At 41.3% G+C, this 19773-nt stretch overlaps 1 protein-coding gene and 1 long non-coding RNA gene across 6 annotated transcripts in view; one reads left to right on the top strand and one right to left on the bottom strand.

The window, feature by feature from the left end:
• Positions 1-1991: 1991 nt before the first annotated feature.
• LOC135240893 (uncharacterized) lies at positions 1992-8305 on the bottom strand. The gene is made up of 3 exons (XR_010325821.1): positions 7858-8305; positions 4436-4525; positions 1992-2482 (listed from the first exon to the last, which is right to left on the bottom strand). It is a non-coding gene; the product is annotated as an uncharacterized LOC135240893 (long non-coding RNA).
• A 9120-nt stretch (positions 8306-17425) lies between these two features.
• The window catches only part of ubac2 (UBA domain containing 2), a 42747-nt gene continuing 40399 nt past the window's right edge, over positions 17426-19773 (top strand). For 2 of the 5 annotated variants that reach the window (XM_064309860.1, XM_064309859.1), the window contains exons 1-2: positions 17427-17671; positions 19274-19401. In XM_064309860.1, the coding sequence (XP_064165930.1) occupies positions 17641-17671; positions 19274-19401 (159 nt within the window). In that variant the 5' untranslated portion in view covers positions 17427-17640. Of the gene's footprint in view, positions 17672-17710; positions 17863-19273; positions 19402-19773 lie in introns of those variants that run through there. The other 3 variants (XM_064309858.1, XM_064309856.1, XM_064309857.1) reach the window with 3 other exon arrangements.

Below are 19773 nucleotides of genomic sequence, written 5' to 3'. Positions count from 1 at the left end.
GAAACCAGAACTTTAAACTCACTGTGCGAGAGCGTCAAAAGTAGGTGCCAATGCTCAAAATTAGCTCTCAAACTGCAGACATATGGAAGTTTTGTTCATCAGACACCTGGACTCAGGTAATCGGTTAAAAGGCGTCGGGCAAATAAAACGAGCGCAAATTAAGACCGAAGGAAAGCGGTCGCGTTTCCTCCTCTGCAGGAAAGAAACGGTTCGTCCCCGACCCACGTGGAAAACGGCGCACGGCTTGATTGAGCAAAAGATAAACTTAATGTCACCTAATCAGAACAGACCGTTATGTATTAGCAAAACGGCAAAACAGAATTATCTGACAAGGGGAAGGGGCACATTATCTAAATTAACATTTCGCCAGCGTGAACACGGAAGGCCACGGAGGAGAGCGGGGAGACTGCGGGAGGACGGCCTGCATTTAGACATTCTGCAGTAATTATTAATTTATGCTTGTCTGTGGTCTTAATGAAAATGAAAGCCAGGAAAGGGAACAGGGAGGGATAATGTACCATGAAATTGAGTTTCATTTGTACAGGGGCCACCTTTTAGCTCTCACTTTCTTCACAGGAAATGAAGCCAAATGGAATTCTTGTGAGAACAGGTTCATGTTTACTTTCTTTTTTTTTTTCTTTCTTCCCCCCTTCCTTCCTGTTTCCTGGTGGAGACGGGGAGCCCCTTTACCCTCCCTCTGCTCGCTCAGAATCGGGGGGGGGGGTGTCCACGGTCGTCGTCCCCGAGTCTTCTTTGATGCGGCCCCTCGGACGACAAACGAACGGTTATTGGACATCAAAGGGCTGCAGCTAATGACCTGTTTCTATCCCGTGAACTTGGGAACTTAAGAACTGAGATTATGTACTCAGACATGTTTTTTTTTTTAAATCACCGTTGGTACAGTGGTGTTGAAGTGAATACAGGCTTCTTTCATACGCTTCTCTTCACTTTATGCGCTTGGTGTTGGTGTTTTTGTCTGAACTTTGTTGAATGCTCCGCAGTTGCAGATGAAGTCACCTTCGTGGGACGCGGTCAGCTGTCCATACTTTCAGAAAAAAATAACTTCTTTGGCTTGTCTCCGTCGGGGAACCCTTTTTAGTTATTGGACTCTAGCAGTTGAAGTGAAACCCTGCATGGCAGGTACTGTGAAAGAGGGAGTGAAAAGCTGCAATAACACAATTAACATTTGCATGGGGGGCTGGGGGGGGGGGTGAAGGGGGGGAGGGGTCACATGAAATCATCCAACACAGGGGAAGATTCAGAATCAGTGCGTTGGAAGCCGATGGAAGTCTACGATCCAGCCGATTTCAGAAGTCCCCTGTGGACTCGCCCCCACAACCACCTGTGACTCACCGGACCCATCCGCACCCCCCTCTGGGTGAGAATTATGAATTATGAATTATGAATTATGATGTCATAAATCAGAGACACAGAAGTGAGAGACGGATACGAGTGACATCCAGGACAGCTTTACAGCGTGTCATGAATCCCCTGAGATATACAGAGATGTGTAATAACTGATTTCAGCGACACAGACTTACACATCTTGGAAATGGTGTAAATAGCACAATAACTATATATATACACAAACACACACTATAAATATATATATACTTTGAGTTTGTGTGTATGTGCGTGTGAGTAAGACAGAGTTTGTGTGTTAAAAACTGAAAGCAATTTACTGTTGGAACTGGGAGACGACAATATTTAGAACACACTCACTGGCTGCATGCCTGAGAAGAGGCTTGGAATATTGCCCCCTTCTGATATCCAGTGATGTTTTGAGAAAATCTTGTTCTGGGTAAAAGAAATTTCAAAGACAGCTGAACAACAAGACTTGACTTGAAACCTGCCTTCATCAGAAGTGTGTTTGAGCAGCAGAATCCAATCCATTTAATTGTATTATAACCCTCTTGGGTGGCATTTACTTGTAATGGTGAAGTTAAACCAATATACTGCTTGTTTTTAAGCCTTCTGTGTTTAAATTTTTAAAATTATTTTGTATTAAATGTAAACAATGATATCATCATGTCTCCACAAATATCAGGTAGGCTACAGTGAAATACATACGACAATGAACTCTCGCATTTTGAGATAACTATGTTTAATTTACATTGGTACACAGTTTAACAGCTGCTGTCCATCTTATAGTTTACACAGAGATTTACAGAGACACAGAGATTTATTTCAAAAGTACACGAAGTGAATTTGAACACTGATGTAAAGCTTTTTTTCCCCCCCATTTGCAACCATTCCGTCTCAACTGCCAAGTGAAGAACAGTCATTCTGTTTGGTTTGAATGTAATGTGTCTTCTTAACGTCCAAAACATCTGATTTTTCGCTTCCGATTTTCCGAAAACAGCAAGGAGGAGGCCCCTGCCTTCACGGCAAAACAAATGAAATAAAATAAAACGGAAAACCCTTGTGTCCATGGCGACGAGCGCACCGGTGGATCCTGGGATCTTCCCTTCATTCGCCGGCTCTGTCGGGAGGAAAGGGAGAGGAGTTGCCGTGCAAAAAAAGAAAAAAAAGCACATAAGCTATTAACCTTCCCCCAGCTCATCAGTTCTGTTCGGCAATCTTCCTGCAGGACCATTAGAATACCCCGAAGAAATGACTTTCCAATTAAAGGGGATCTGAGAGGGGAACGCCTTTTTTTTTTTTTTTTTTATCTCCGACTCCTGGAGTTCTTTATTCCAATAATTCAAATTGGAATTGATTTTTCAATTTAGCCGCTGACTGCTATGGACACACAGCGGAGAGGCCCGAATGGAGCTGCATTCCTGAGATATTTGTCATGGCAGTGCGCCCTCCATAAATTCACGGGGGCCCCGACTCCTTAATGTATTTCCCTCCGTCGCTGTCTCACGCAACAGACTTCAGCGCAGCATGGGTGTGAGCACAAATCACATCAGGTAAGGCCTCCGCGGTGGTCTCCACGCGGGCCTCCGCCTGGTGCCAGCGGGTTCTTTATTTCATCTGGACGAGAGCACTGTCGATGTTCAGGCAAATAAGATGGCCGTTTTAAACATCGAGGCAAAATAGATTCTGATGCAAATGGCTACCCCGGTATTTACTTATTTATTTCATTCCGCAAAACGAATTGCAGTTTAATGATGCGAGGAAACCCCTTAATAACAAATCTTTAAAACGTGACGGCGTACCTGTTGTCTAAACTGTTTGTTTTCATACCTCCTTGAGATATGATGGCTCTTAATCAAAACTTAGCTCACACATTTAGCAGATGCTCTTATCCAGAGAGACTTACACAGAGTGCTTTTTTTTTTTTTTTTTTTTGCATACAATCAATTTATACAGCTGGATATTTACTGAAGCAATTCAGGTTAGTTGTGCAAGGTACTTAAACTACCTTGCTCAAGGGTACCTTGGCAGCATCCCAAGCCAGCTAAGTGCTGAACCCACAACCTTTGAGTCACAAATCCAGTTCCTGGGCCATTATGCTCCACTGCCAGGTCACACGGCTGGACTCCCAGAGCTGCCGCAAGCAGTGAAGCATGAGGTGGGGGTGGGGGCGGGGGGGGTGGAGACTGTGATGCAACCCCAGTGATTGGCTAAGGAGGAGCCTGACAACAGAATTATTTAATATGCAGTTTTGTAATATGTATTTATCTGACTGTTATTTATTTAGATTATATGTATATATATATTTGGCAAGAAATCTTGCAATATTTGTAATTGCCTCGATTATTTGCTCAGACATTATTTGGCGGTTTTGGGTAAATTGTAGCGTTTGTGCGACCGTGTATGATATGCAAATCCGACGCTCGTGGGCTGTCTGCCATTGTACTCAGAAATCACTTTGAGCTGTTCCACATTGTGCCTTTCTACCCTGGTGTAAATTGCTAACGCATATTTACATATTCTCTTGTTGATTGTTTAATCAACCAACTACCTTGTGGTTAATCGAGTGTGTAGTGTGTATCAAAGTGTACTGGACGTCTCAAGTCAGTGTTTTAACCCTTTTTTGTTCTCCTTGCCCCTGAAACACTGCAGTTTCATCTTTGTGTGTGTGTGTGTATGACTCTTCAGGTACAACTTCACATGTAGATTTGTTTGATTACAGTTTGGTATTTAGGCACACAAAGTAAGATGTGCAGGCCATGGATTGCAGGGGGACAAGGCAAGGAGAGTCACTCAGCTCAGAATACTTACTGACTGAGAATGAGAAGCACTGGACAGGAAGCAAATACAAAAACACATACACACACACACACACTCACAGACACACACACACCCACACCCCCTATACACACACACGTGTACACACACACATACACGCACGCACACGCATACAGACACATACCCCCCCATACAACACACACACACACTCACACACACACACACACACACACACACACCCTCACCCCCTATACACACACATGCACAAACAAACAGTTACTTAGTCGTCACCCACTGTGCGAGCTCCCTGTAACTAATCCGAGCCGTGGCGAGGCCTGTTTTCCACACTCCAGGCGGGGGGGAAACGGTTATCTTCTCTTCGCGTCTGAAACAGATGTTGTGCGCTTTTCAGAACTGCGTCTAAAAGCCCGCTCTTCGCTCGCAGCCGCCGCTGACCCATAATGAGCATTTATTGTTTCCCTACCATGGATACCACTTTTATAAGGGCGGTCGGGTTCAAGGCTAAATTATTTTCGCTCGCTGTCGTACGGAAGCGTTTAGAGGAGAGGCCGCCTTTTGTGGACTGATGGCTCAGTCTTTAGTTCCTGACAGCTGTGCCGGCTTGTTAGGTTCTCTCCTGAGTTGTTTAATATAGTTGTGCTGCCGGAATTGTATAGAAGATTAATGGACACACAGGCAGCGCGGTGGTTTGCGAGGAGGTGCAGGACAGAGCAGGCCAGCCGCCATCTGTTCGTTTGCCTTTACAGCTTTTTTAATGGAAAAAGCAAACAGCGGGAAGCTGGCCCGAGCAGAAATCCTGATTTCTATATTACTACAGTACACAAATACATCCGTTCATTTGGCCGATAAATCAACCTTTCTTTTTTCTTTTTTTTTTTTTACGAAGGACACTCCCCGGTTTTTCTTTTCTACCTCGCAAACAATCACGCCCGGGTGTAATCTGCTGCAGTGAAATTGAGATGAAAGACGATTTTTTGGAGGGAAGAAAAGGCGATTAAGCAGAGTGCTCTTGAGGCAAAACAGAACTTGGCATTTGTTCAAAGGAAACGTAATCAAATTTAAAAGGAAATGTCACGTTTGGTTTCTGTGTACTCTCCGGCAACACGATGCGAGATCTGAACAAGAAAGCAGCCTCACAAATAATGCCCAGTGTACCAAATAAGAGAAAATGACATTTTAATCACCAAGCTTTAATCATGGACACATTTTAATACGGGGAAGAAATGTGTGATCTAAAAAAATAAAATAAAAAGCTTATTTAGAGAGGGAGTTTCTGTATTATATGAGAGTTACTGTATAGAGTTACTATAGTATTCCTTGTTTTCATTATGTCAATACTTCTTAGTTTATGTTATGATTTTTAGCACTAATATGGAAAATATGCAAGAAAGCACATTTAGTTCCTCCAGCGTTATTGGTGTTGTTCATTTTGGTTAAGTGCTCATCTCGATTCTCACATTATTCTTTAGTCTTGTGTGATTTCTGCTCATTTATAATCAGAGTGACACGGTGATTGGGGGGGAAAGGACGTGTGGTTTTGTGATTGAGCGCTGGGTACTGCATTGCTGCTGTACTGTAGTCTTCAGTAAGATACTTGGACTGAACTCCCTCAGTAAGCATCCAACAATATAAATGCAAACTGTACATAAAATGCAAATGTATGTTTCCCTGGATAACCAATAGATGGGGGATTTATGAACAGTAAATGAATAGCAAATTGAGAAGCGGCCATGTTTTATAAATTATGACACAGGAAACTTTTTCAAGCGTAAGTATCTCTGTGTCATACAACGCTCCACAATAATCTCTGTTATATTTCATTTTGATTGATACCGTGCGATATAGTGGGTAATAATTTTGACTAAATGAAGCTTTGCGGAAATGCAAGAAAGGAATTGAATGCCGTCGCCTAAGACGTGTTCTCCGAATGTGGCTTTTTAAAATACTTAAAATGCTACCTTAATAATGCAGCTAGTCGGGTTTGATCAAAAACACATAGCATTCTGCTGCTGCACGTAGGGAATAGGCTGTTGCAGACACAGCCCAGGTTGAGCATTGCTTCTGTGCTCTTTGGTTTAACGTTCTAAACTGCATTGGAGGACGGAGTGTAGCACAGTGGGTAAGGAACTGCGCTTGTAACCGAAAGGTCGCAGGTTCGATTCCCAGGTAGGACACTGCCGTTGTACCCTTGAGCAAGGTACTTAACCGAAATTGCTTCAGTATATATCCAACTGTATAAATGGGTACAATGTAAAAATGCTATGTAAAAGTTGTGTAAGTCGCTCTGGACAAGAGCGTCTGCTAAATGCCTGTAATGTAATGTAATGTAATGCATTGTTTGATTAAGGAAACTACAACTGTCACCACAAAGTTACGGATGAGGTGCTACTGGTGTAGGTTTGAGTTGGGCATGCGACCTCACCTGTTTCGATTTCATGAAGATACCAGGTAAAATGGAAGCTGTTTTCACACTTTTAATGTGGGGATCAGCTGGATCCAAACAGTTTTCTAGACTCAGGTGTCAGTCCTGCAGTATAAACGATATTTCCTGAGAGTGTAGGAGTCTGCTCAGGGTGTGAATGGTGTAAATGACCCCGTTGAAGTCCGCGTTTGACAAGAGCACCTTTTGCAGACGAGATTTCTTACACGCATCCTGCGCAGTTGTGCTGGTGATGGCGTTGTCCAAGATAGGCCTACCTCTTAAATTACATCATGATGATTTGACTGTGCACATTGTGGCCTGTTCATGTTCACACATGAATACAGGGAAGCTGAGAGCTCATCACTGGCCTATTTAACTAACTATGAAGTATGTTCATTGTGATCTCGTTGCTGTTGTAGAGTAAGAAAGTGCCACAGTAGGCTGAAATTCAGCTGACCATTCCCAACACAGAAGAAAGAATGGAGCAGTACTGTCTTAATCTACTCAACGAAATGACTCAAATGAAATTGCTGGTATCTGGATTTGTGACTATTCAATACATGTAAAACTGAGAAGGTGAGGGGGAAAGGCAACAGGTGATGATTTGTTTTCAAACCTCATCTGCAGAATATAATCGTTAGAGTTTGTCCAGAGCGATTTACACAATTTTTCTGCATTAAAAAAAATATCCATTTATACAGCTGTATATATTGACACAACTTTAGGTTAAATACCTTGATTAGGGGTACAACAGCAGTGTCCTACCTGGGAATTGAAGCTGAAACCTTTAGGTTATGAGCCCAATTCCTTACTCATTATGCTATGTCCCCAGTTTACCCATCATGCAACACTCTTTCTGTTTGAAGATGGGTTATCATGAAACATTACGTTTGTGGGCTTCAGAGGTGCTCATTCACGGTGAGACTGTGTGAATTCGCTCAATCGTAGCTTTCTGCTGCAAATAGATTATTACTGAGGACAGACAGGGTGGTCAACTTGACACTTGACACTGAACACACACCTGAATGCACCTTAACACCTGACCCATACAGATGGGTGTGATTAGAGTGAAACGGCTTTGGGCCTGAAATTAGTGAGCGTATACAGAGCTTTAGAGAGTCTCACCCAAGACTGTGTTTTTTTTTTTTTTGGACTGTCGTCTGTACCCCACACAGCGCTGTCCACGCCTTGTCATTTAGCTCATTCTGCGCAGCGTCGCAACGCCGAGGATCATGTGAAAATGTAAGCAAAGTGAAATTAAATATTTAACGAACCTGACACGGTCGCTGTCTCAGCCCCGTCTCTCCATCGCGAGATACAAATGAAGATGTTCAGATGCACGTTGCGTGTAACACTCAATCCCCTCCCGGTGCTGTCAAGAACACCGTGCTTTATGGACTTAAAATAAATCTCGCGCTAATCTATTGAATACCTGACACGGGGAGCCCAAGGTTTGCAGGCACTTAGCTGAGTAGCACAGAAAAAGGGCTGTACATTATTTATATACGCTAATGGCTCGGCTGTGCTGTCTGTGTGAATCTCTGACAGCCCAATCGGCTAAAATAGCTACAGCTGGAACCGAAGTGATACATTTTCCTGGGTATTCCTGTCCTGGCTGGCTGATCAATTAGAGTCAGTTCTTGTCTTGTTAATGCTTTATCTGAGATTATGCTTTTAAAAAGGGGGGGGGGGGGGGATTCGAGGATGTAGTGTGTGCCTTCCTTTTGCCCCCCCCCCCAAAAAACTAAAACAAATAAAACAATGCATTCGTGTCGCGGCCGTTGTAAGTCAGTGATAGTAGCGTACGCTCAGCAGATATAATGTCATGATAACACCGGTGTGTTGGAAGTGTGTTTTGACACGCAGAGTAATGCATTATTCAGTCGGGACATTAAGGAGCGGCCCTGCGCTAGAATACTGTACATGTCAGAATGTAAAATTGGGCATACACAGTGGAGTAATCTATATCTATGTATCTGACTGTCTCCTCGCCTGCCGGCATGTCTGTCTGTCTGAAACACACCCCTCTTTTATTTATGAGCGTTTTAAGTCCCTGTTTCATATCATTTACATTTATTATTACAGATATCATACCAGACATTTTGGCCCTGTTTCATTCTTGCACGTATTTAAGTTAAGAGGCAAGGTTGATTGGATCCAGTCCTTTGATAGCAATCTGTTGCATAAAGATTTCTATTTTGTAATTTAAGAAATTTTACTAATTTGCTTCTGAATAAAAACAACAGAAAAATTACGTATATTTTCCATTAAGAAACACCCACAAAAAATATTGTTCTACATTACTGGCATTTTAGCAACTCTTTTTGCATTGCATTTATATGCAATGCAAAAAGAGTGAGCAATGCATTAATTTATACAGCTCGATACATACTGAAGCAATGCAGGTTAAGTACCTTGCTCAAGGGTACAATGGCAGGATCCTTCCTGGGAATCGACCCAGCAACCTTTAGGATGCAAAGCCAGTTAGCCTGGTAAATACACACAGCTCTAGTGTTCATGTGCCCAGGTTTGATGGGGCTGTCTGAAGTCTGCTTGCTAGGGATAAGATGAGGTTGGCTTTAGCTAAAATGTGCTCGTAAAATGAGGCAGGTGCATTCGTTTGCAAGTAAACAATATTTTCTAAACCTTTAATAAACACCTCACATAGCAGTTATTTAAAAAAATGAAAACACAGACATTAATTTTCTCTCACCCTCCATCAATTAAAAAAAAGGCTATTCTGACAGCCAGAATGGGGCTGGCCCAGGGGACAGTTAACCCCTGGACTGCTGGTGAATTTCCACGGTTATCTTCGGTTTTGGGGGGGAAAAGATACTTAACCATCTGCACTCCAAATGCCAGTGTTCTCTGCAGTCCGCTGGCTGACAGAAGCCAGCTGGAATATGGGCGGAAGTCTCAGAGTGGCAGTTTACATTTACATCAGGTGTGAGTCAGAGACCCTGCAGTTTAACATTAAATCAGGCCTGAGTCACAGTCCCTGCAGTTTACATTTAAATCGGGTGTGAGTCAGAGACCGTGGTCCACATGTTGTTGTTTTTTTTTTAGAATGACAAGAAAAGAAGAAACTTTAATATGACCTGTCAGACATCCAACACAATGACAAGTGATTGTGAGTGCATGCCCAATAAATAAAGGGTCCTGTGGACAATCTGCAGGTTGAAGAACTAGATATTTTTTTAGAAAACACCTTACTTCCTGAAAGAACTGGATTTGATTTCAGAAGGTTGCAGGTACTGATGCCAGGTACATCACTGCACTAGTAAGCAAGACTTAAATGTATTTAAATTTCTTTGTTGACACTTGTTGCGTTATTTGTTAGGAGTTTTGGTGGACAAAATAAGCAGTTGAGTCATTGGGTTAATTAGTACTTTTGCCACTTTTTTGTCTTACTGATCTGGTAATGCATTCAGATTGGTAGCACTCTCAAGTTGTAATGGAATATAGTAACATTCAAAACTGATTGTGGTAGTAATTCATAAAGAGGACGCGTTTAAATGTGGAGACTGGAGACGGAGTGTTTTCTAAAGACGGTGACCACAGAGATTGGAATGTTGCAATACAGGGAACAATGTGAATCTTTCAGTTCATGTTGCATTTGTTAAGTGCTTTTAAATGCTCAACATGGTAGAATTTCCAGTGACTAGTTTCAATACTGGTCCAGGACCACAGTGGCTTCAGAAGGTGGTTAGTGGTTACAGAACCTGAATATTCAGAATGTTCCCAGTTCCATCAGCAAGGAGCTACACCTGAACCTGTTTTCAGGAGCATAATTTCAGGTGTAAACTGTAACCTTTCAGCAGGTATATCCTCTAAAACAACATGCAAAAAACAAACAAAAATTAAAATCAACTTGAAGGAATTTATTCACAGATATGATTTGAACCATTAAATAATGGAACCACGTCAACAGTGAGGTGGGTTGGAAGCATAACGCCTGATTTGAAGAGTTCACACAAGCACAAATATTGACACTGATCATGCAAAGCTAGGTATATGTCTTTTTTGTAGACTTGGGCATCCTAGACATGTGTGTTGAGTCCTGAACATACAGGAGATAAATATTAGTTATTAAAATGTTCAAATATTCCTTTAATTTCATATATTTTCTTTGTGGTAATCCATGATGTGTATTCAGATTTAAAACCATATTCTTAACTTTCATATTCTGAAAGCTGTTGATAATATTTAAAGTTATTCAGTGATTATTCAGTTATTTCTGGGACTAACACTCATCGCGCTGTATTTGGTCTCCCATATAATAACAGATTATCTCCCTAGCAACAGATGAGTGCAAAATAAAATATAGCAGGAAATATGAAGTATATAATTCCATCTGTGAAAGTTAGTTAGTACTCTGGAATAAATGTTGGGTTGTGACGTGGGGTTTTGCACTGAATACGTGATTGCGTCTGACTGCGGCGAAAAAAACAACCGATTCTCTCTGTGGCAGCGTATTGACAGACCATCTGCTTCCCTGCCATATAATACGGGAAACACAAGCTCAACCTGCAAAAGTGTCACATCCACAGACACACGCTAAATCTGCAAAACAATCACATCCACAGACATGTGCTCAATCTGCAAAACCATCACATCCACAGACACACGCTCAATCTGCAAAACCATCACATCCACAGACACACGCTCAATCTGCAAAATCATCACATCCACAGACACACGCTCAATCTGCAAAACCATCACATCCACAGACATGTGCTCAATCTGCAAAATCGTCACATCCACAGACACACGCTCAATCTGCAAAACCATCACATCCACAGACATGTGCTCAATCTGCAAAATCGTCACATCCACAGACACACGCTCAATCTGCAAAATCGTCACATCCACAGACACACACATTTGCATCACAGCATGTTTGCCTCCAAAGAGGCTTTTCACACTTTCCGTGGTGACAAATAAATATTTGCTTTTCCGTCCAACGTGCTACTGTAGGCCTGGAGGGACGCACATAAGAATGTTCTGGAAAAAAAGCCAAAATGGGGTAAGGTGCTGGCCCCTGGAGAACAGCATTGCCTGTTGTAAAAGGGTCCCGAGCAGGGTTTGTGAACGGGGACGCGGTGTCTTTTAAGTTTTCCTGTGCTCTAATGGAAATAACACGACAGCACTAATGATACATTAAACCTGAAGGGGACTGTTGCAAAAAAGAGAAAATATTCTGCTCATTTTCTAAACCTTTACTGGCAAACATAAAAATCTCAGGAGGTTTTATGATTAGTAGAAACAGTCAGCATCTGTGAGGAGTTTTACTATCATCCCATTAACAAACAAAGTTTTTTTTTCATATTCAGTTACAAGGGCGACATGTTCATTGAAAAAACAATAAACAAAGAAAAAAAACTGACTGCATTGTTTTAAATTGTTTATTTTTGCAATTATTGCCTCAGTAAAACTAGTGTACATTGTCCTTGTCTGAATTTGAGCAGTAGTTTTTTTAGCAGGCATTTAAAAAAACATTATTTAAATGTAGAGTTCTGTAGAAATGGGCACAGATGGGCTCTGGGTTTTCTCAGGTTTGTAAAGACGTTTGCCAGAAAAACCAAGCTTGGCCGCAGAGGTTAAAAATCCCAGGTTTGAACTCTGTTATGACCCTGTTATAACCGGCTAGCTCTAGCAAGCGGGCAAAATGAGTTTTCCCCCGTCGAGGGGAACGTGGGTTTAAGCTGACCGGGACCTCTCAGGTCCCCGCCGCATTAGGGCCTCCCCAGGACCCACAGACCTGCCCCCCCCCCCCAGGCCAGCGAGGGAAGCCGGTCCAGTGATTACGGCTGGTTAGCTTGCAGTACCGGGTAATTTATAGTGCAGGTAAAGGTCAGAGTCTCAGGGGCGAGTTCATTGGCGGATTGCATGTGTTAAACGTCCATGGCCCGCGTTTTAAACATTCATGCGACTGAACATTGGGGAACGGGAATATTGCTACGTGTTTTCGGAAAGTAAAGTAAAAATTAATTATTTCTTAATTTCTTTACTCACATTTAAATGACGGCAGTGTAGTATAACCTAAAGGTCACAGGTTCGATTCCCGGGTAGGACACTGCCGTTGTAACCTTGAGCAAGGTACTTAACCTGCATTGCTTCAGTATATCTCCAGCTGTATAAATGGATGCAATGTAAATGCTATGTAAAAAGTTGTGCCAGGTGCTCTGGATAAGAGTGTCTGCTAAATGCCTTTAATGTAATGTGATGTTACATTTTCATGACAAAAAAGCAAATAGAAAATAGATTTCAACCAGGAAAAGAGTGGGTACAGATAAATACATGAAAATCTACAGTATTTGAGTAGCCACCAGATAAAAATCAGCTGTGCACAAACATAATTCCCTTACCAGGAATAGAAAAGATTCAGTGTGGGAAGAAACGGCACCAATGCAAGCCGAAGCTGAAATTATAATCATTTTAATGTACTGTTACTTAAAACGACCAATTGTCTTTAAAATCCACTACTATCAGTAACACAAAAGCCAAACTTATTTCTGCAATATACAGCAATCATTTGTTCTCTTCTTTCCATAATATTTGATGCATGGATCACTTTAATTACATGCAAATTAGTACTGCAGTTGGGACTGGATAACATACTGGTATATGTTTTATGCATTACTAACTGTGTCTGCTTCAATCAGGTGTAGCATGATGGTAAATGTATATGCATACTGTACATAACATTCATAATTAAACCAATTATGCATTTTCATTTAGTAAAGATTGTATGCATCCTTTTTTAAAATCAATGGACACATACTAAATATTTACCAACAATTATTCTGTGGCTTCAGATTTATTGAAATTTTATTATGAATTACATCTGTAACCTCACCTGCAGAGAAATCGAATTAAATATATCTTACTCCTTCAAGACACGGAGCATCTATTTGATGCTTGGCAAATGCACAAGCCCGTTACTGTGCATATGTCGTTTTATTGTATGGAGAGAAATGGACAGAAGAATATAATATGAAGACAAGCTAAATCAATTAGGTTGAGCCTATAGGAAATGAAGGTAGCGCAATATTATTTAGAAAAAATATATATGATTATAGCATCTCTGATCATTACTTGATAGAACAAGCTGACAAGCAAACTCTATTAAGCTGTCTTCAAATATGCAAAATGATATGATTTTACAATGATTATATATTCACTTCACAGCTGGCTGGCTTTGTGCATCTCCATTTGTCATTGACTATTGTGTCCAATTATATGATTAGCTTTGAAAACTGCAGCACTTTGAGAACCCTTATGTGTTACATTGCACTGAGTGATTCACAAACAAAGTCATTACAACATGTATTCACACATATCAAATAACAAACAGATGGCCGCTGCACACGCTGGCTGGTTTGTTTTCAGCGCTGGCGGCTGGAGAAAAAAAAGGTATTTTTTACTTAGCTTTGTTTAATGCTGACGTTTTTTTATTCCCAGAGAGCAGCAGCTGGTTGCCGAGCTTTTAAATCTGCTCAGAATGAAAGACAATCTTGTTTCCATTCATTCCCGCACAACGAAAAGCTCTTGAAGATTTAAAATGAACAAGAACGCTTTGGAGATAATTCATCATCTCTTGCAAGACCAGACAGGAGATTTTGGCGTTTTAATGTCAATAAGTACCTGAGGTCTGACTCACATACGTAGAGAACATGAAATTCTGGAATACGCGCTGAAATAACGATGACCCTGTTGCTAATAACAATTTATGAATCCAGTCTGAAATTTATAGTAGTCTTTTTGGCCAAACAACTGAACTCCTGTAAAACAGCAAGCGTGTTTGTAATATTTACATAGCGGGAGAATATAAATGAATAGCTAACTCCCAAATGAAATATGTATGACTTTCTGTTGTCTTATATTATGCAACAATACAAATCAACATTTCGGCCAAGATGACCTTCATCAGTATTCTTGGAAAAGGTCATCTTGACTGGAATGTTGATTTGTATTGTTGCATAATGAAAGACAACATAAGTGGCTTGTGTTTGATGCTGGGCTTATTTGATCATTTAAACTGTGCTTTCCCCCAGCTCCCCAGCCCAGATTCCTCAGTGTCCATGCAGACTACATTGGTAAATAGGAGGAGGGCAAAGGAAAGATTAATTTGTAGTGGAAAACTCACTTTCCAACAGGGCGTGAAATTAACGCCAGCCACTAGCAAAAAGCTGGTCAATTTTTTCTGTGGCTGGTAAAGTAAGTTTGTCTACTCTACCAGCTGCTTTACTAGGTAACCACCCATCACTTGGAGATCCAGTTCCATTCTAAATATCTAGCGGTCTGGTAGAACTGAAATTGGCTGGTGAATTTTGGGATGCACCAGCCCCTGTGGCCAGCCAACAAAAAAGTTAATTCAGCCAGACCTGCACTTGCATTTAGTGACACCTCTGTGCCTCTGAGCTGTATGTGGACTGACCCCACTGATCCCCAGGGGCGTCACTAATCCCTTATGGAATCACAAAAATATTCACTGAGTGCGGATTGGGCAAATGTCTCAACCACTGCTTTTGATTGGTCAGCATTTGCAGATACATTTTGTCTCAGTTTACCGAATGGTTGTCAAACTTCTCACCAGACGTTTCGTTTGGTATGTGTGACGCTCTGCGGGCTGTTAAGAGGTTAACAGGATAGGAGCTGGGGAAATTGAGCTTGAGACGAATTCTTGTCCAAAAATAAGAGGAAGAGGACATACTTATCTAAACAATTAACTGGAGAACTTAATGCTTACAACTGGGGGCTTTGTAATAGACTGTGCTTCTTACAAAGGAAAGGTAAAGTAATAGGTGCTTTCTGTATGAAAATCAATAGATTTCTAAAAACACCATTGTTAAAGATACGCCTCTGATGTGTTGACTTTAATTTTCCCACCGTTCCCCCCCGTTCCCATATCCATCCAACTGCCAATAATGCATCAAAAATATTCGAGTTACCTGCACATCAACGCCTGTACAGGTCCTCAGGGATTCCTCAAGGACACATTTTAAGCCCTTTCCCATTTCTGAAAACACGTCAATGACCTCTGTGTAGGATTCACACATCACCCCAAGTGCTTTCTCGAAGTAAATGACACTGGAGTCCACACCACCAATAGCTACATTGATTTAGTAGTCATTAAAAGCTCAACATAGGCCTTGGCACCATGCTCAGATAGCTCCATCAAATAATTTGTCAGTTATGGTCATAATGTGTACATTTATTGACCCACTTAACCTCCCTCCCTCCAGTCTTTGGCCTACACATTTGCCAACAGACTGCTCATCATCATATTTAGTTACTAATATGCCTTTTCAACACCCCGTGAACCAAATGTAGATGAAAACATAATCAATCTGAATCGCAACATCTACAGTAAAATGGTCTGGTACACTGGTGAGGAATTGGTCTTGTAACCTAAAGGTCACAGGTTTGATTCCTGTGTAGGACACTGTTGTCGTACCATTGAGCAAGGTACTTAACCTGCATTAGTTCAGTGTATATCCAACTGTATAAATGAATGTAAAGGTTGAGTAAGTCGCACTGGATAAGAATGTCAGCTAAATGCCTGTAATGTAATGTAATGTAATGTAAACAAAGAATTGTGTAGATAGAGCTTGTGGTGCTTTTGAAATGCAGCTACATAGCAGTTTAATATCATACTTTGGTCATAAAAACTTTGTTAGTGCTGTTATGTTCAGATGCAACAATATTACTCCCTCTAAGCACCTTTGACATCTGTCCCTACTATGCTATATCTCCTCATTCCTCGCTCTCATTCTCTCTCACCTTTTCATCTTCGCTTTGGTCTATAACCTCTCCCTTACAGCCCTCTGTCTCCATGTGTAACACAATTCTTTTTTTTTTTAAATAAGAGTTTCTACTTTACCCCTTTCCTACTGGCTCTCCACCACGGCCGTCTGTCGCGCTCGAAACACGAACTCTCAAAACATCCCTGTTCTGTGAGCCGCGGAAGCCTTGCCACTGATCCATTCCCGTGATTTTCACTTTTGGAGAACGAATGAATGACCAATAAATAAAACTAAAATTATAAATCTGCAATCCCATACTTCCATCTAGTGGACATGGAAAAAAAGAAGAAAAAAAAGAAAGAAAAAAACAATTACAGTTGAGCTCCGAACAGTTTTATAAAACAGTAGCCCTTGAGCGTGCACTTGTGTAAGAGGTGAGAAGACACCTGCGCAGGAGAGAAGGTAAAATATTGCTCATTTAATTAAGTTTTGACTCATATATATTCATAAACTTCGAGAGGTGATGATGAGAAGCACTACCTACAGTCATATGCTGCCATCTAATGGAAATGATGAAAAAATGATTTATCTATTTATTTGTTTATTTATTTTCATTTTGTTAATTTCATTTTTCGTGATTACATTCCAATAACAGTTATTATGGTTTTCCTTTAATTGCCAGGCAAATTATTTATATGTAGCCTAGTTCAAAATAGGAGAAATCGTATGTATTGGGCTTGACATTTCTATTATGGATGAAAATAACAGAATAGGTACAAAATATCTAAAAATTATGTTTTGTAGAACTTTGTATTTTTAAAAATATCTTTAATCTACTTTCCCGTTTATTAGTCAGATCGTCGGCACACTTGCTAATCAAGGTAAAAGAATGAAAACGGGTTGAGAGACCAATGATCAGTTTAAAGGAAAGTTTTAATCCTCACGAATTTTCAGCTCACCAACCGCCGCCACTTTTTAAAGTGAGACATAGCTTATAAAATTGACTGTTCAAATTAAGTCAGACACCCTGGCTTACGTCCACCGACATAGACCGTACTCACCATGCATAGTAGCATCTTTCTGCAGGAGAACAACATCTCGTTATAATAGTAGCCTACTGCCGAGGAGGCGTGTTAATGAATTTTGGACCTCCTCGGTTGCCCTCCTAGATACCCTTTCCCCTCTCCACCCAAATAGATTTCTTTACTTTAACTTTTATAAGTTTTTGTCATTTTTTTAGTGCCTTTGCACCTACCGACACTGCAGTGCGCAGTACGGCAGGATTTGCTTTTTTACTTCCTCTGCGACATGTTCACGACCACCGGCTCACGGGGACTATGTAAGTTAGCTAGCTAGCGTGTAATGCAATGGTAACGTTAGCCAGCCCATTTCAAGCCTTGTAATAGTACTACAAATGCTGTATTGTTGCAAGCTAGCTAACAGTATCACCAACAGCTTTGCGTTGTCATTCATTCCTGGTGTACAGCCGGCAACATAAGTCCTAGTTAGCTGCGATGCGACTGTTGTGCAGTAAGTTAGCTAGTTTGCCATTTGTGGCTACTATCCGCATGTCTGATGGCGATTAAGACTGGCGAGACACTCAACGACAGAAATAGGTAGCTGGTGGCTATTCGGATACATTTCCGTGTTCGGTGATGCAGCCGTAGTGATCAGTAGTTAGCCTGTTTAGCTAGCTAAAGGGCACGATGATACATCGAGATTTACGGGGTCTGTGGCTGTTAAGTTGCCGAACGTTAAGCTTTCTGGTTTATATATTAGGGGTTGGTTGGTAGTTGCTAGCTAGCTGCAATTTATTGTTTTGGCTCGCTTAACGGCCAGGCAGTTTGTTCGTTTTCTTTTAGCCTTGCAACGGCACAGTGCCAAGCAAGTGACAAATTCATTGTTGAAAATAGTGTTGGACTGATTGTAGCCAGCTCAAATTTGCCTGCGATTTAAGCACTGAATGAAGACTTTGCCTGAAAGTGTTAGGACTACACTTTTCTTATCGATAAACCCACTCTTGTGTGTTGCTATTTGACAGTTGTAGTTGCAACAAAGAAAAAAAATAAAATAAAATAATAATAATTGTAATAATACTTCGCATGTAGGCTAACGGTCATCGGAAACCTGTTCCATCCACTGAGTATGGTTGCAAAACCGAGTCATAAATTTAGTTGCAGCTTAAACCGACATCCTCTTGTGATCGTTCACACAACTGGAAATATCTACGTTTTTAAATGATGTCACGATGTCACTGTCTATTATTCTCTTATAGCCTATAGTCTTGTGGCCATGGACTTCCTGTCCACATACCGTCTCAATCTGCAGCTGGCGTCGCACTGACAGGTGGAAACTGCCTGACACTGGTGTGCGTCCTGTGTGTTGTGGCCAGTTTAGCTTTGAACTGGCCCTACGTCTAATCTTTTAATTATGGGTTCTGTGTGTTTCAGTATGTTTCAAAAAAATGAATAGAGCCAGCTCTCACATTTGAAATTCCATATAGGCTATTTGCTGTTTTTTTCCCCTGTTTAAATCTTCTCGGATTTGACCAATCATATTTTAAGGTATCTTGAGTGGTAACGTTTAGACTTTGGATAAGGTTGCTGATTGTTGTGTTTAATAATGTACCTGTTATTCATTTAAAATATCTGCTGAATTTCTATATCTGTTAGGTGATAATGAGGCAACCAACTGCTCATACAGTTTCGCCTTTAGGAAAGCTTACAGGCTTTCCAATACAACCAAAAAGTTTCCTCTTTGAAGAACACAGTTTTACCAAAGAAGGAAAACACAGATTGCATGTGTTTGTATTGACAGTAAAATTGCTGTTACACTTTCAGTCCTCCTGACCGTTAGTTTTGACCTCACGGTGTTGTTGAATGTTAACCTGGCTGGGCTTCCCTCTGTGGTAATACAGACTCTGTTTTATTCTGTCACACAGATAAGGCCCCTGTGACTAAAGCACTGCTCATCGTTCCCAGTGCTGTGGCCTTACTGTTGACTGTGGTTTTCACGCAGTACCAGGGTCTCTTCCTCAATAACCTGCGTGCTGTCACACAGGACTATCAGGTGAGAGGGGAGGGTGGATTAGGGTCAGTCAACACAGCTCTGATGGGGGGGGGGGGGGGGGGGTCTAATGAATAAAGTAACCAGGTGTGATATGGAAGTCAGCTATGGTTGGGTGCTGTTGGGATTTGATTGGGCACCCGTTCGAACAGGTTCATCGTGTTGACGTTGACTCTGAAAAGGCAGTTATTCTTCACGGCCAAAAGTATGTGGACACCCCTTCTTATTAGTGGGTCTGACTACTTCAGCCACACCCACTGCTAACAGGTGCATGAAATCAAGCATACAGCCATGCACTCTCCCTTGACAAACATTGGCAGTGGAGTGGGACATACTGAAGAGCTCAGTGACTTTCAACGTGGCACTGTCATGGGA

The sequence above is a fragment of the Anguilla rostrata genome, chromosome 15 (genome assembly GCF_018555375.3).
Source record: "Anguilla rostrata isolate EN2019 chromosome 15, ASM1855537v3, whole genome shotgun sequence".
Classification (NCBI taxonomy): domain Eukaryota; kingdom Metazoa; phylum Chordata; class Actinopteri; order Anguilliformes; family Anguillidae; genus Anguilla; species Anguilla rostrata.
The sequence above is the reverse complement of the archived record's forward strand: the minus strand, read 5'-3'. Positions and strand labels throughout refer to the sequence as shown.